We start from the raw sequence: 14,770 nt of genomic DNA, 5'->3' as shown, positions 1-14,770 counted from the left end.
AACAAATCACTTCAAAATGTAGACTACGTGCGCAGTTCGAGTCACAATAATTACGTAATAATTTAGCCTATAATTAATTTACTATCATTTACTACTGGCTACTTTCACCCCTAATTAAACACGTTTCTGCTTATAATTTTCGACATTTGGTAAGCCATATTATAATTTCCGACATTTGGTAGGACATTGTCAACAGTTTGATACATGCAACTTCTCTTCTGTCATAACATTTTGCCCCAGAAGACTAAATAAAGGAGTGGTCACCAGAATAATGTCTCACATCGATAGAATGAATGCATTAGTAATCTAGTTAACACCGGTAAAGTTGTCTGTTTCGTTTAGGGACTGGGGAGAAAACTCCTAAAAGGTGGTAAGATTGGTCCTGTGCAAAATGTCCAAATGTCATCAGTTTGACCGTTTTTAAGGAAATGATAAACTGAGAAAAACTACAAAATATGTTTCTGATAAGACTTCAGTTCGTCTTGGCTGCGTATTTTATTTTGTTGAAATACCATCTGCTTGCATAACAGTGTCAAAGATCATTAACATTTTCTCAAGAGACGCTGAAGTAAATAAATAATATTTCTCCACTTCTGTTCCCTAGACAAAATGTACATTTGAGTTATAATTTCACTGCAAGATATGCATATTTCTGCAGGAGTTAATATTATATTACTCTGCATGTGAGAGGTTACAGGCTTACAGTCAGTGTCCATATTTCAGATACTATTCCGTTTAACCCATATACTTAAATTAGGAATATTATGTTTATTCATGTTTAAACGGATACTCCTGACTGGGATATCAAAGGTGCATGTAAACAGCTTGTCCCGAACAAGACCTTAATCAGGATTTGAGCTACTGTCCCGGAGTACTGTGCACATGTAAACGTGGTCACTGACAGACAACAATATTCCACTAGAACAGGAACATCAATTAGATTGAGCCGCAGGCAGATTTATTCTTGAGCATGGTCAGGGGGCCAGAACATAATTAGAAATAAAACAATCATTTCAAACCTTGCTTACATTTACATATGATCTATACATATTGTATTTGTCTTTAATGTGTGGGAATTCTTTGGAACAGATATCCATAATTAAAATCACTTGATTTATTTTTGCTGGTGTTTTTACAATATTTTATGTCCAACAACAATAACTCCAAAAAATAAAATATCTATATAGATTTGTTTTGCTCAGAAAACTTGGGGGGCCAAATAAATTCACCTGTGGGCCACCAGTTGGGGAACCCTGCACTAGGAGTAGAAATAACCACAGTCAGATACTTCTGGGTCCATATTCACAAAGGGTCTCAATGTATGAGTGCTGATCTAAGATCAGTTTTGTATTTTAGACCACAATGAATAAGACTTACTCTGAGACACTTTGCGAGTACATGCCCAGGCACAGATCCTGGATCAGTGGTTAGAAGTGACTAACTACCACTTCAGATCCTCCCTGATACTGTGTTCGGACTGCAGATCCCGGTCCCATTCACAGGCGAGGCTGACTGTTCCTCCTCCTCTTTCCTCCCTAGCAGTCTGTTGAACAGCTTTAGGAAGGTCCCGTTGAAGGCCGGGCTGGAAAAGTAGTATACGATGGGGTTCAGCACGCTGTTGAAGTAGGTGAAACACACAGAGGTGTAGAATGCCAGATTGGCCTCTTGGAAATACCGGCATTCGTTGTACCAGGCCTTGAGGATCCACACAGCGATCCGAGACACCGTACTGGGGAAGAAGCAAATGATGAAGATGAGTGCCACGGCCATGACGAACTGCACCGCCCGCTTGATCTTCCCTCTGGTGTCAAGCGTCTTGCTCTTCAGCTGCCAGGTTATGCAGACGGTGCAGAAGATGACGATGGTGGTTGGCAGGAAGAACTGGATTACGTAGAAGGTGTTGTGCCACGTAGACAGCGGGCTGAAGCCCATGCAGATGTTGAAGCTCTCGCACTGAGTCCGGTTGTTGCGGTAGAAGAAGTGTTCATTGGCCAGCAGGTACCCGGTTGCAGCGATGATCAGGCCCCACAGGCCCAGAGACACCCACAGAGCATAGTTCAGGCCCATCCGGTTGATCTTGTTCATAGGGTGAACAATCTTGAAGTAACGGTCTACGGCCACCGCAGTAAGGAAGAAGATGCCAGCGGCACGGTTGGCCGCCAACAGGAACAGCATAAGCCGGCACAGGACATCACCATGGATCCAGTGTTTGCCACGTCTGTAGTAGTCGGCTCTGAAGGGCAGACAGAACAGGACGATGGAGTCAGCCACGGCAAGGTGTGTGAGGTAGACAGAGTTGGGTTTCCAGGTGTCCATGTGGAAGATAAACATCCACAGAGCCACAATGTTCCCCATCAGCCCGAACATGAACTCCAGCACCAGGATAGGAGGCAGGACCAGGTCCAGAATGGGAGATTCGAAGGCGCAGCAGTTGTCGTCCATAGTAGTGAAGTTCGCCATGGGTCAAACGATACGCTACGGACTAGAGAGCATCTGTGTGCAACTTTGCTCCCCTCTGAAGAGTCAACCTGGAGATAGGGTGTACTACGCACCTCATGGGATCAGGGATTTTATTGTTTGTGCTCATGCAAACAATCTTCCAGCGCCAACAACTTGGAGAGTGTGTGTACGTAGTGTGTTCTCTCTTGTGGGGTGCTATTTGTCCATAGGGAAATGGCTCTGCGTGTGTAAACTAACAGCCCAGGGATTATGGCTTCATTATAAAACTATTATGCTGGTGGAAATATTATACTCATGGGTATATAAGGGACATCAAAGGGTTCCCAGAAAACAACAATAAAGGTCACAAACAGGGTCATGTTCAGTAGGTACGAAATGGAAAACACTCCGAATGAAGATGTTTCAAAGTAAGGTACTCTCAGACCTTGATCTTCCCAACCAAGGGTACTAGGACCACTGGGGGTACTTGGCCTATCCACAGGATGTATTTGAGAAGACTCATTAGACCATAGACTTACTGGTAAAATGCACGAGTGGATGACCCTGCCCCTTGCCCACAGATGTGTCTTATGAAATTAAATTACACAAAGGCAGGATGAACACAGTGCAGACAGTATAGTGAGACGTGTACATACACAGAGTGATATGATGAAGGACTAAAGCGTGAACAATTGATTGAGACCGACATTTATTACCCTACAAGCTTGCCGAGTGAAAAGCGTTTTGGAAGGATTCAGATCAGACCAGACCTTTGGCAAACAAGAGAGTAGCTATCAAAAACTGAAAAATGTCAAGTGGGGTGGCCGAGTCCACAGTTTCTATACAGTAAATAAAATAGATATAAAATGACTCCTTTTTTAATGTTAATGTGTACATTTGGCCAGGTTATTGTTGTTGTTACAGGTCACATCCATTCTCACTAAAAGCACACGTCGGGTCTTCACTTCTTGACTTCTCCAAGATCATCAATACTGTCGTCATCCACCTACAATGAACAGAAAGACAGATGGCTAGAGCGTGTGTAGGGCTGTGATGTCTCATTGAGGTTTTGCACTAGTTACCACAGCCACAAAAGGAAAACAATTAGCTTTTGGGGTTTAAGGTTAGGGTTAGGCATAAGGTTAGCAGTGGGGTTAAGTTCAAAATCACATTTTAAGAAAATAAATTGTAGAAATGAGCAGGGTTTATGACTGTGGCAACTAGTGACGGCCCTCATTGAGTTACACACAGGCTAATCTTTCTATTTCCTGTAACTATTTTCCATCATCTATGTGACGAGGGAGAGTAAACGCAGCTTTCTTACCTCAGGCCACTTCTCCTGAATGACATCGATGATGTCATCTGTAAAATCTCCCTGAATGATGATTTCATCCTCCGCCGTCACAGAGGCGCCGCAGGAGAACTTCTGAGCAAAGAATCTCTGAGCCTCTTTAAGGTCAATGTCTGCAGAGAGGAAGTCCAGTCACAAGCAAGAAAAACAAGGTTACTGGTCTGTCCATGTCTTTAAAGAGGTGGTTACAGTAAAGGTGTGTGTGACAGTCAGCAGTCTTACCAAATGTGTTCATTCCACAGACCCGTGTGACGTATTTCTTCTTGGCGCGGGGGATTTTAGCTATTGTTATTTTCTGAGGCACAGTCTTCTTTTTCTGTTTGATCTGTCCTCTGCCACCTGGACAGACAGAACAAACAGATTAGAACAGGAGTCTCCAAAACCAGTCCTCAGACACCCGTAGCCGTTGCACGTTTGTTCTATACCAGGACTAACACACCGGACTCAACAGTGGTGTGTAGTCATGGATGCCAAGGGAGGCCAGGATTCCCAAAAATCTGACCAATAAAAAAATTATAATACAAATATTGTCTCTCATCAGAGCGAGGGAAACAGCGTCCCTCTGTCTCAGTAGGTGTAGCCCATGTATCTGATACTATCTGACCAAAAAGCGTATGACATGTTTCTGCCCGTAGCATAGACAGGTTTAGATGCATATTTTATTAGGATGCCTCTTAGCTGACACCAATGGCAACAGCTAGTCTTGCTAGGGTCCGACCAATGATGTATATAAACCCTCTATTGCTGACGCTACGTACGGGCCATTGAGCGGCTTTGAAGCTACCAGTCGGCAATTTTGGCACACCCTAGTAGGAGCAGTCCGCCATAGGAATGAATGTAATTCTACAGTATTTCAGTTCAAATGTGTCAAGGACAAAATTACATGTATTTAAATATTTTGTTGTTGTAGTGGGGACAGTAACATTAGTATTCTCAGCAAAAAAAAATGGAAAACCTTGTTTCTATTTAACTCTCACAATATAATTTTAAAAGGTGCGCATTGAGGTGTCTGTAATGTAATAAATGTGTCAAAAACGTATGTAGACATTAGGGTTGAAGATTTCGGGGAATATTCAGGTGGAAATTCTCCGTGGGAATTAACGGAAATGTATGCAAATTAATATTAATACCCTTTAAATGTAGATGTTTTTTTGCATTGTATATATTTACCATATCAAATGGAGACAGAAACCTTTTACCTTATCGTAAGTAGACATAATTGCAAATTATTAAATCCTTCCAGTAGAAATTTTTAAAAACAATTTAGTTACGAATTGAACTATAATTAAATGAGTTGACACTTCACACGGGATGATTTCACTGAACAACAAAAGGGAATATTTTTATTTTACCCCCTTTTCTTCCCCAATTTCGTGGTATCCAATTATTAGTAGTTACTATCTTGTCTCATCGCTACAACTCCCGTACGGGCTCGGGAGAGACAAAGGTCGAAAGTCATGCGTCCTCCGAAACACAACCCAACCAAGCCGCACTGCTTCTTAACACAGCGCGCATCCAACCCGGAAGCCAGCCACACCAATGTGTTGGAGGAAACACCGTACACCTGGCGACCTTGGTTAGCGCGCACCGAGCCCGGCCTGCCACAGTAGTCACTGGTGCACGATGAGACAAGGATATCCCTACCGGCCAAACCCTCCCTAACCCGGACGACGCTAGGCCAATTGTGTGTCGCCCCAAGGACCTCCCAGTCGCGCCCGGCTGCGACAGAGCCTGGGCGCGAACCCAGAGTCTCTGGTGGCACAGCTAGCGCTGCGATGCAGTGCCCTAGATCACTGCGTCACCTGGGAGGCCCCAAGAAAGGGAATATTGAATGATCCATCGCATCTCCCAAAAACATACATATGTAAAATTACAGCCTAGAAACTAAAGCTTTGGTTGTCTTCCTCTCAGGCTTCCATGTCTTCTCCCTGGGCCTCCTCAATGTCCACCTCTTGAACATCAGACTCTGAGGCCTTATCTTCACTGTCACTTTCCAACCTGGTTGAGGATGGCTCGTTGTCAGGCTCAAAAAGCCTCACATTTGCCCGGACGGCCACCAATTTTTCAACCTTTCTATTGGTCAGCCTGTTGCGTGCTTTGGTGTGTGTGTTCCCAAACAAGGACCGGTTGCGTTCTGACACGGCTGATGTTGGTGGGATTTGGAGGATGATGGAGGTAACAGTGAAAAGAGCCTCAGATCCACAAAATCCATTTCCAACAGGTGGCTGATGAGATATGTTGGCACGACTGCCATATTGCATCTCCATCCCAAAGCCCTTGCTTGGAAGTGTACTTCGCCAGACTGCCAAGAACCTTGCCCTCATCCAGGCCAAGGTGGCGAGACACAGTAATGATGACACCATAGGCCTTGTTGATCTTTCATACCGTATAGCAAGGGAAGCCTACAAAAAAATAATAGCCAATCAGGGTTTAGCTAAACCAGGTCCTGGTACACCCCAAAAAAGTTAAGGGAGGCCAAGCTTCACACCAATCAAATCACATAAAAACAAAACGTCATTGACAGAAAAAAACATGTTGCGTCGTTGTCCTCCAGTGGCTAGTTAGCTAGAACATCGGCCCTTTCCTAAATGGAGATGGGGATTTGGACTTGATTCTGAACAAACCATTAAACATACATTGTGCCCCTGGCCTGAGTGGATGGAAGTTCAATATGTAGCTAGATGTAAGAAGGCTAACGTTAACTATCATCGTTGCCCATGCGAGGAAGTTGGCTGGCAAACATTTTACCCAGGTAGCCTAGTCTAGGACAACAAAAACTAAAAGCATGTACTGTATGACAGTCAGACCATTGTGGAAACATGAAAGCGGGTAGGATGGCATTAGCGTGTCAACAAGTTTGACATGCACGAGCAAACAAAACAGTACCATGGACGGCCACATTATATTTAGCTTACGTTGATTGGACTAAATTGTTTTTGGTTTCTTTAACTTCATTAAACTAAGCATAGGCTATAGTTGATTTGATGATGTTGAAATGATGCTAGAATAGCGGAGGCAGCTCCTATTTCCTTTGCGACTTGCGGTAACTCTCCATGGTTCTAAATCAATAACTGTTTAGTAGTTCGAAAATGTAGGAAACATTAACTTGATTGACCATGCTGAGGGTCAGGGATGGGCAGCTTTGATGGGAGTGGGGGCCCAAAAAAATCTGAGCTCGTAATGAGGGGCTGCAGTGGCTCGCTGTCTGCGTACCCACAGCCCTACACTTTTGTGAGCCCTAAAATGTACGTTTTAGAGTTAATTTCCTGCAATTCTAGATATTTTGCCATGGAGCATAGAGAAAACGTTGACGTTTTAAAGCAAGTTCACTGCAATTCTACACATTTTGCCATAGGGTGGAGAGAAGATTTTGCAATTTTATAACTGATTTCATGAGATTCGCCTCATTTTGCCATGAGGCAAAGGGGGAAAAAATGGCCTTTTTACAGCTAATTTCCTGCAATTCTACACATTTTTCCATAGGGTGAAGAGAAATGTTTGCAGTTTTTAATGATATCTGAGTGAGCGTGACTTACAAAATCAATGGGGCCCACGCCAGTCAGTAACTCGACCATGACTACTAAAAGTTTAGATCGCTGGCTGTTAGACTAACTTGTCAATAAAAACACTTATGCTGACATTGAGTTGCTAATTGAGTGACTGTCAGTGACTGACAAACATAAGAGAAAAACTACTGAGGCAGAACCAAATTTCAAAATTACACCTGGTCTATTCTACGATTCTAACTCTAAACAGTAAGCCGAGCCCCCGATGGAGTTCCCTACAAAAGGGGGCTGTGGGTCGTAAATCGCCCATCCCTGCTGTAGGTCATGTAACTATTTGTTACATGCAATATTTGCATTGTGGACTTCACCGGAAAGACACTACACTCCGGTTTTGTTATGAAACAAAAGTGTGGTTAAATTTATTCAGCCACTGTGTGACTTGTCTTTGCCTAATGGGTTACAGTAATTTTAAACACGCAATGCAACTGCCAATTAAGAGCTTGATGACTACAACAATAGTCTGGAATATAACAAGTATGTAGACCGGCTAGGGGGTCCCTGAAGAGTGTGCCGGGAAACACTGGGTTAGGATTTGAGGAGGAAGGAAGCATTTTATAAGAATTCAAAACTAAAACGGAAGAGTTGAACTCAGACCTCTCTTCTGCTTCTTCCTCTCCTCCTCCTCTCCAACAGGTGGTGCCTCTTCACAGCCGGTGTCCTGCTTGGGAGCATTTCCTACCGGACCAGTAAGGCAGAAAAAAAAGAAGTATTTTAATATAACAGCACCCATCTTCCTGATAGGAAAAATAAGGGAGGGAGTTGGAGACTGTCTGATGGAACTCACCTACACTCATTCTGGCAAACAAATCTGGGAAGTTCTTCTCCAGCCACTGCCTGCATTTGGCTGGCTCAGGCATGTACTCACAATACTCTGTTGGCAAGGAGCACACTGCAACAAAAAAAAGTAAATGGAGAAGTGTTAGACCTTGACAATAATGTGACATTACAAAACAATGTTTTAGGAATTGGCCTATAGATTATCTATAGATCACTAGAATAGCGTGCCATTTCAGACACAGTCATACACTTACCTCCACAGTACTGGACTTTGGTTGGGTGCTTTGTGTTCGGGTTAGCACTCCCATGATGCTCTCCTTTGTTTTCTGGTAAACCCGTCTCTGCATTCTCAGTAGTAGCCATGATCGATTATCTGAAGAGGGGAAAAAGGTTCATTAGGTAAAGTATGCCTTCAAATCGAACGAACAGTGAGAATCATAGACAATCAGTATTTTACCACTAACAACATGGCTTAGTCATGATCCTGGACCCTCAACAATGGATTGGTCTGATGACAGCAAACATACATTGTCAAAGCACTGAAAACAGAAGCCTGTCATGGCCTGCCATGTCAGTCAACATGGATGCATAACACCAAACTTCACCACGTAAACTGCTGCAATATATTTTTGGGCAGAATAGTGCTGCTGCTGCTATTGCAGTGACATTGCAACTCAATAAATTAGCCAACACCCCCATCTTCAGCTAAGCAGCTACATGATGTCATACATTATATATACAGAAGTATGTGGACTCCCCTTCAAATTAGTGGATTCGGCTAGTTCAGCCACACCTGTTTCTGACAGGTGTATAAAATTGAGCACACAGCCATGCAATCTCCATAGAAAAACATTGACAGCAGAATGGCCTTAATGAATAGCTCAGTGACGTTCAACATGGAAACATCATAGGATGCCACCTTTCCAACATGTCAGTTAGTCAAATTTCTGTCCTGGTAGAGCTGCCCCGGTCAACTGTAAGTGCTGTTATTGTGAAGTGGAAATGTCTGGGAGCAACAACGGCTCAGCTGCGAAATGGTAGGCCACACAAGCTCACGTAACGGGACCACTGAGTGCTGATACGTGTAAAAAATAATCTGTCCTCACTTGCAACACTCACTACAAAGTTCCAAACTGCCTCTGGAAGCAACAACAGCACAAGAACCGTCCGTCGGGAGCTTCATGAAATGGGTTTCAATGGCCGAGCAGTCGCACACAAGCCTAAGCTCAACATGCGCAATGCCAAGCGTTGGCTGGAGTGGTGTAAAGCTCTTTGCCATTGGACTCTGGAGCAGTGGAAACGCTTTCTGTAGTGATGAACCACACTTCACAATCTGGTAGTCCGAAGTACGAATCTGGGTTTGGCGGATGCCAGGAGAACGCTTCCTGCCCGAATGCATAGTGCTAACTGTAAAGTTTGGTGGAGGAAGAATAATGGTCTGGGTCTGTTTTTCATGGTTTGTGCTAGGCCCCTTAGTTCAAGTGAAGGGAAATCTTAACACTACAGCATACAATCAAATTTAAGAAGATTCTGTGCTTCCAACATTCTGGAAACAGTTTGGGGAAGGCCATTTCATTATTCAGCATGACAATGCTCCTGTGCACAAAGCAAGGTCTATACAGAAATGGCTGGTCAAGATCTGTGTGGAAGAACTTAACTGGCCTGCACAGAGCCCTAACCTCAACCCCATCGAACACCTTTGGGATGAATTGGATTGCTGACTGCGAGACAGGCCTAATCACTCAACATCAGTGCCGACCTCACTAATGCTCGTGTGGCTGAATGGAAGCAAATCCCCGCAGCAATGTTTCAAGAATCTAGTGGAAAGCCTTCCCAGAAGAGTGGAGGCTGTTATAGCAGCAAAGTGCGGGGGACCAACTCCATATTAATGCCCATGATTTTGAAATTATATGTTCAAAGAGCAGGTGTCCACATACGTTTGGTCATGTAGTGTACCTCGGGCTTAGCTAGCATACAGGCTGAGGATCAATCTCTAGCTACAAAGATGATTGATATTCATTCACGAAGTCAAAGATAGGTAGAATTATGACAATTTCCTTACATCTGCTGTTGAAACTCAGTCTATCAGACATAATTAGCCAGCAATTGCGTTAAATTGCTAACTTGCATGATGCCTATATTCTGGTGCCTTTGCCAGACAAAATTGGAAGGTAACATTTTATTGTAAACGGTGACCAATCATACACAGACATAATCATAGCTAGGATATATCCAAGACTAGCTACAAGTTAGATCGCTATGGTAACTGGCGAGCTAGGTTCTAGAGCTGGTTGGATAGCTAAATATTTTTGACAACTGCCTGGTTTCTTGGCTGAGACTTCATTCATAGCTGGCTAGTTACCTAGCTATACTAACTAACGGCGCAGTCAACGTTACACAGCAGTAGCTAGCTTGCATTACTTCCAAGTCAATCAACGGAAAGACAACATACCCCTCGAATACGACCTTAATATTGTTGACTGTTTAACAAACCCGTAAGCATTATCAAGTGAAGTTAAAGCAAATATTTTAATTAGAATAATGCTTAGTTATAACCACTGGTTTTAACAGCTTGAGGCTCACACCTAAAGCCTGATTTGGCTAGGGGTCCTATCAATGCCTCTTGGAACGCACGCACGTCTACGGCAATAAATAAATAGTAGGCGTTGTCTTCGTTGCCTGCATTATCACTTCTATAAAGACAAACAATTTGTCAAAGAAATAGCAATAAATTGCATTTAATATAAAAATGACAATGTAATGAAAAATTAAGTTGAAAATATCGAACACATGTAACTCCTATTATGGTTTTATATTGACGTTATTCGACAGGCATTCGCATGTATGTCTTGACACTCATCCGCACCCATCACAAGTTTATTTTTTATTGCGTTACACCAGTGTTTCTTAAAGTATGGGTCGCGACGTAAAATTTATAATTACTTCATTAATTACTGGAATTGATTTGGCAAAGTGAACTGCGCTCTCGGTTCAGTGCGCTCTCTGCTAGCGGTGGTCTCTGCTCAGTTTGGCAGCTGCGCAAGTGGGAGAGGGAGATGCCCGTGTGCTTCGCGGTTTACCGGATCTTTTTTCTGCAGTTCTGCAGAAGATCACTCCGCGACCCACACACTGCAGCACTGTCGTTCAAGCCACTGACTAGTTATTCCCGCTCGGCATCGCTCTCCGCTGTCTTGCTAGCCACAAGTTCTGACTGAGCCCAATCGTCATGAAACGCAAATACAGTGACGACTTTCTGTCTCTTTCATACACCTTTGAGAAATAACGAGGAGCGCCCACAATGTGTTTTGTGTGGGGAAGTGCTTAGTAATGAGTCTCTCAAAACGAACAAGTTAATAAAACGACACGTCCTGGCCAAATATCCAGGTACAACATGACGGTAAACCAAGTGAGTTCTTTCAGAACGGGGCAGAACGCTTCGAAAGTGGAAAAATAAGTAAACTACCAAGGCATTGTTGTCATTTTATAACAGGTTATGATAAGCAGAAATAAGGGAGTCCTATCGTAGTAGATGTGAGTTTATCTTTCATGCAATCCTCGTTAGCCGAAGCAAGCTAGCTAGCTACTGATGGTGCACCCCTAAGAAACAGTACAGATGAAGATGAAAATTATCAGGCCTACTGTACATTTTACTGTAGAAATTATTATTGAAAACAAGTCTAGGTTGGAACTGTTTGCTGTTGAAAATACAAGTAATACTTTTTATTCTGAACTGGAACAGTTCTGGGTTGCTCATCTACAGTAGGAAGCGGTCTCCTGCCTGACTGAGAAAGCAGCACATCTGATCCAGTCTGATTTCTCAAGTACAGAAACTGTCAATGCTGAGCATGACCTCAGTGTTTTCACTGTCAAAAACAGCCCAGAATAGACATGCTTGTTGAAAACTTCAACCAGCCCACACACCTCTCATTAGGACTGTGTGTATATGTGTTTTCTGGGCTACATCTATGTGATGTGATCAATCAGTTTATTCCAGTTCAGAATTAAATTATTTATTGTATTTTAACAGCAACAGTTCCAACCTAGACAGGTACACTACCGTTCAAAAGTTTGAAAAGCACATTTTCTTGTCCATTAAAATAACATTAAATTGATCAGAAATACAGTGTAGACATTGTTAATGTTGTAAATGACTATTGTAGCTGGAAACTGCTGATTTTTAATGGAATATCTACATAGGCGTACAGAGGCCCATTATCAACAACCATCACTCCTGTGTCCAATGGCACGTTGTGTTAGCTAATTCAAGTTTATAATTTTAAAGGGCTAATTGATCATTAGAAACCCCTTTTGCAATTAGGTTAGCACAGCTGAAAACTGCTGTTCTGATTAAAGAAGCAATAAAACTGGCCTTCTTTAGACTAGTTGAATATCTGGAGCATCAGCATTTGTGGGTTTGATTACAGGCTCAAAATGACCAGAAACAAAGACCTTTTTTTCTGAAACTCATCAGTCCATTCTTGTTCTGAGAAATTAAGGCTATTCCATTGCGAGAAATTGCCAAGAAACTGAAGATCTCCTACAACGCTGTGTACTACTCCCTTCACAGAACAGCGCAAACTGTCTCTAACCAGAAAAGAAAAAGGAGTGAGAGGCCCCGGTGCACAACTGAGCAAGAGGACAAGTACATTAGAGTGTCTAGTTTGAGAAACAGACGCCTTACAAGTTCTCAACTGGCAGCTTAATTAAATAGTACCTGCAAAAAAACAGTCTCGACGTCAACAGTGAAGAGGCGACTCCGGGATGCTGGCCTTCTAGGCATAGTTCTGAAACCGATATGATGGCTGGTTACACAAAGAAAGGGAGGTGGGTTTGAATGAAAGAGCGGGAAAACTGAGGAACAAAAGGATTGGGTCTCTATCGGACCTTATAAAGCTATGCTATCGTAAATACAGAATCTTATGCATTCAAAATAACCGCCCATTCGGAAAAGGAAAATGCAAGAAATATATTTACTCAGAGCTGCGCTTCGATAGATTGGTCGAAGATGGAGGGCTGGGTTGCCCAGCTGAGATCTCCCTTGTCCTTTGAAGAATATTTCTGGGCGGATACGTTGTAGTCTGTTGTTGTGTGGTAGAATGGATACGTTGTAGTACCCTGTCGTTCTGAAGAGATTGTCCGTCCTTTCCTAGGCCATGCACGTTTACAGCTGCAGCTGATAACTCAACATCTAGGATGTATCACTTCTTTAGTGAATAAAAGTTCAATGTTCATACCAAGTTGCCATACTCAACTCATGCTATATTCTGGCTGGTGTAGTCAAAATTAATCCTTCCAGCGTGGCGATTTTCACCTCCACGTTGAAATTAGCCCTTTTAAATGTATGGACATCAATCCTCACGTCATCGGGAACACAATGTTAATTTCGTTAGGTTGTAGTCATTCAACCATTAGCAACCACAGCTCACGCTGGGGTTGGCTTAGTCTGCATGAATTGGGTCACGGGGGCTCTTATAGAAATGTAGAAACGGGGTTGGTTCATAATTTCCAAACAATACCTATTTACTTGGGCGTGGCCACTGCGTGAGCATATTTTACTTGTGAAAACAATTATCTCATTTTAAAAACTCAAATTACATTAAATCTTTTCACAAATAGTATCATATTTAAACATTTAAATTGCACAACAATTTCATGTGAATCCAATAACTAGAATGTGTAGACTTTGCAAGATACAATTTATGTCGTCCTCTCATCAGTAATAATGTTTCAGACAACAACATATTCTTTAAGTACCAACAGATACATTCAACTGGTTGGATTACAGAAATATTGTTCCGTTCCCAACCTTTTGATGTTACCATACTCTCTCTATGTTAACAAAGGGCTTTCCAAGAGTCCATTCTGTAGAGTAGAGAGAGAAAAGGGGAAAGGTATTTATGGGGGGGGGGGTCATAAACCTCACCAACAGGACAACGTCATGACACCACCTGGGTTCGGCCTGTCAGAAAGTCCAGGATCCAGTTGCAGAGGGAGGTGTTCAGACCCAGAGTCCTAACCTTGGTGATGAGCTTGGAAGGGACAATGGTGTTGAACGCTGAGCGGTAGTCAACAGCATTCTCACATAGTTATTCCTCTTATCTAGGTGGGTGATGGCAGTGTGGAGAGCAATTAAGGTTGAATCATCTATGGATCTGCTGGGGCGGTATGTAAGTTGGAGTGGGTCTAGGGTGTCTGGGATGGTGGAGTTAATGTGTGCCTTAACCAGCCTCTAAAAGCACTTCATGATTACAGAAGCGAATGCTACAGGGTGGTAGTCATTGTGTCAGGAAGCCTTAGAGTTATTGGGGACAGGAATGTTGGTGGTCATGTTAAAACGTGTGGATTACAGATTGGGACAAGGAGAGGTTGAACATTACAGTGAATATGCCTGCCAGCTGTTCTGCGCATGCTCTGAGAACACACCCTGGAATACTGTCGGGCCCCGTGACCTTATGGGTGTTAACCTGATCAAAGACCTTTCTTACGTTGGCCTCAGAGCACGAGATCACCCAATCCACTGGGTCGGTGACGGCCCTCACACCCGGCACAATGTTTTTGTCAAAGCGTGAATAAATTGCACTGAGTTCGTCTGGTAGAGAGGCATCGTTGGGCAGATCACAGTTGGGTCTTCCTTTGT

At 43.0% G+C, this 14,770-nt stretch overlaps 1 protein-coding gene across 3 annotated transcripts; it reads right to left on the bottom strand.

The window, feature by feature from the left end:
* Positions 1 to 932: 932 nt before the first annotated feature.
* On the bottom strand, positions 933 to 10,766 carry LOC109892442 (density-regulated protein). 3 transcript variants are annotated; one of them, XM_031826322.1, is made up of 7 exons: positions 10,586 to 10,766; positions 8,388 to 8,506; positions 8,141 to 8,245; positions 7,951 to 8,031; positions 4,013 to 4,129; positions 3,764 to 3,903; positions 933 to 3,445 (listed from the first exon to the last, which is right to left on the bottom strand). In XM_031826322.1, exon 7 carries the CDS (start codon positions 2,458 to 2,460, stop codon positions 1,450 to 1,452), a length of 1,011 nt encoding a protein of 336 aa, XP_031682182.1. In that variant the 5' UTR covers positions 2,461 to 3,445; positions 3,764 to 3,903; positions 4,013 to 4,129; positions 7,951 to 8,031; positions 8,141 to 8,245; positions 8,388 to 8,506; positions 10,586 to 10,766; the 3' UTR covers positions 933 to 1,449. The 3 variants fall into 3 exon arrangements, with proteins under 3 accessions (XP_031682182.1, XP_020340565.1, XP_020340566.1); XM_020484976.2 differs by having other exon boundaries at positions 3,132 to 3,445; positions 7,951 to 8,040; positions 10,586 to 10,761; XM_020484977.2 differs by having other exon boundaries at positions 3,132 to 3,445; positions 10,586 to 10,761.
* Between the last annotated feature and the right edge of the window lie 4,004 nt (positions 10,767 to 14,770).

The sequence above is a fragment of the Oncorhynchus kisutch genome, linkage group LG6, assembly GCF_002021735.2.
Source record: "Oncorhynchus kisutch isolate 150728-3 linkage group LG6, Okis_V2, whole genome shotgun sequence".
Taxonomy (NCBI): Eukaryota; Metazoa; Chordata; class Actinopteri; order Salmoniformes; family Salmonidae; genus Oncorhynchus; species Oncorhynchus kisutch.
This window is presented reverse-complemented; position numbering and strand designations above follow the sequence as displayed.

Coding starts and splice junctions, on each gene's coding strand:
- LOC109892442 (XM_031826322.1), bottom strand. CDS start 2,460: ATGGCGAACTTCACTACTATGGACGACAACTGCTGCGCCTTCGAATCT.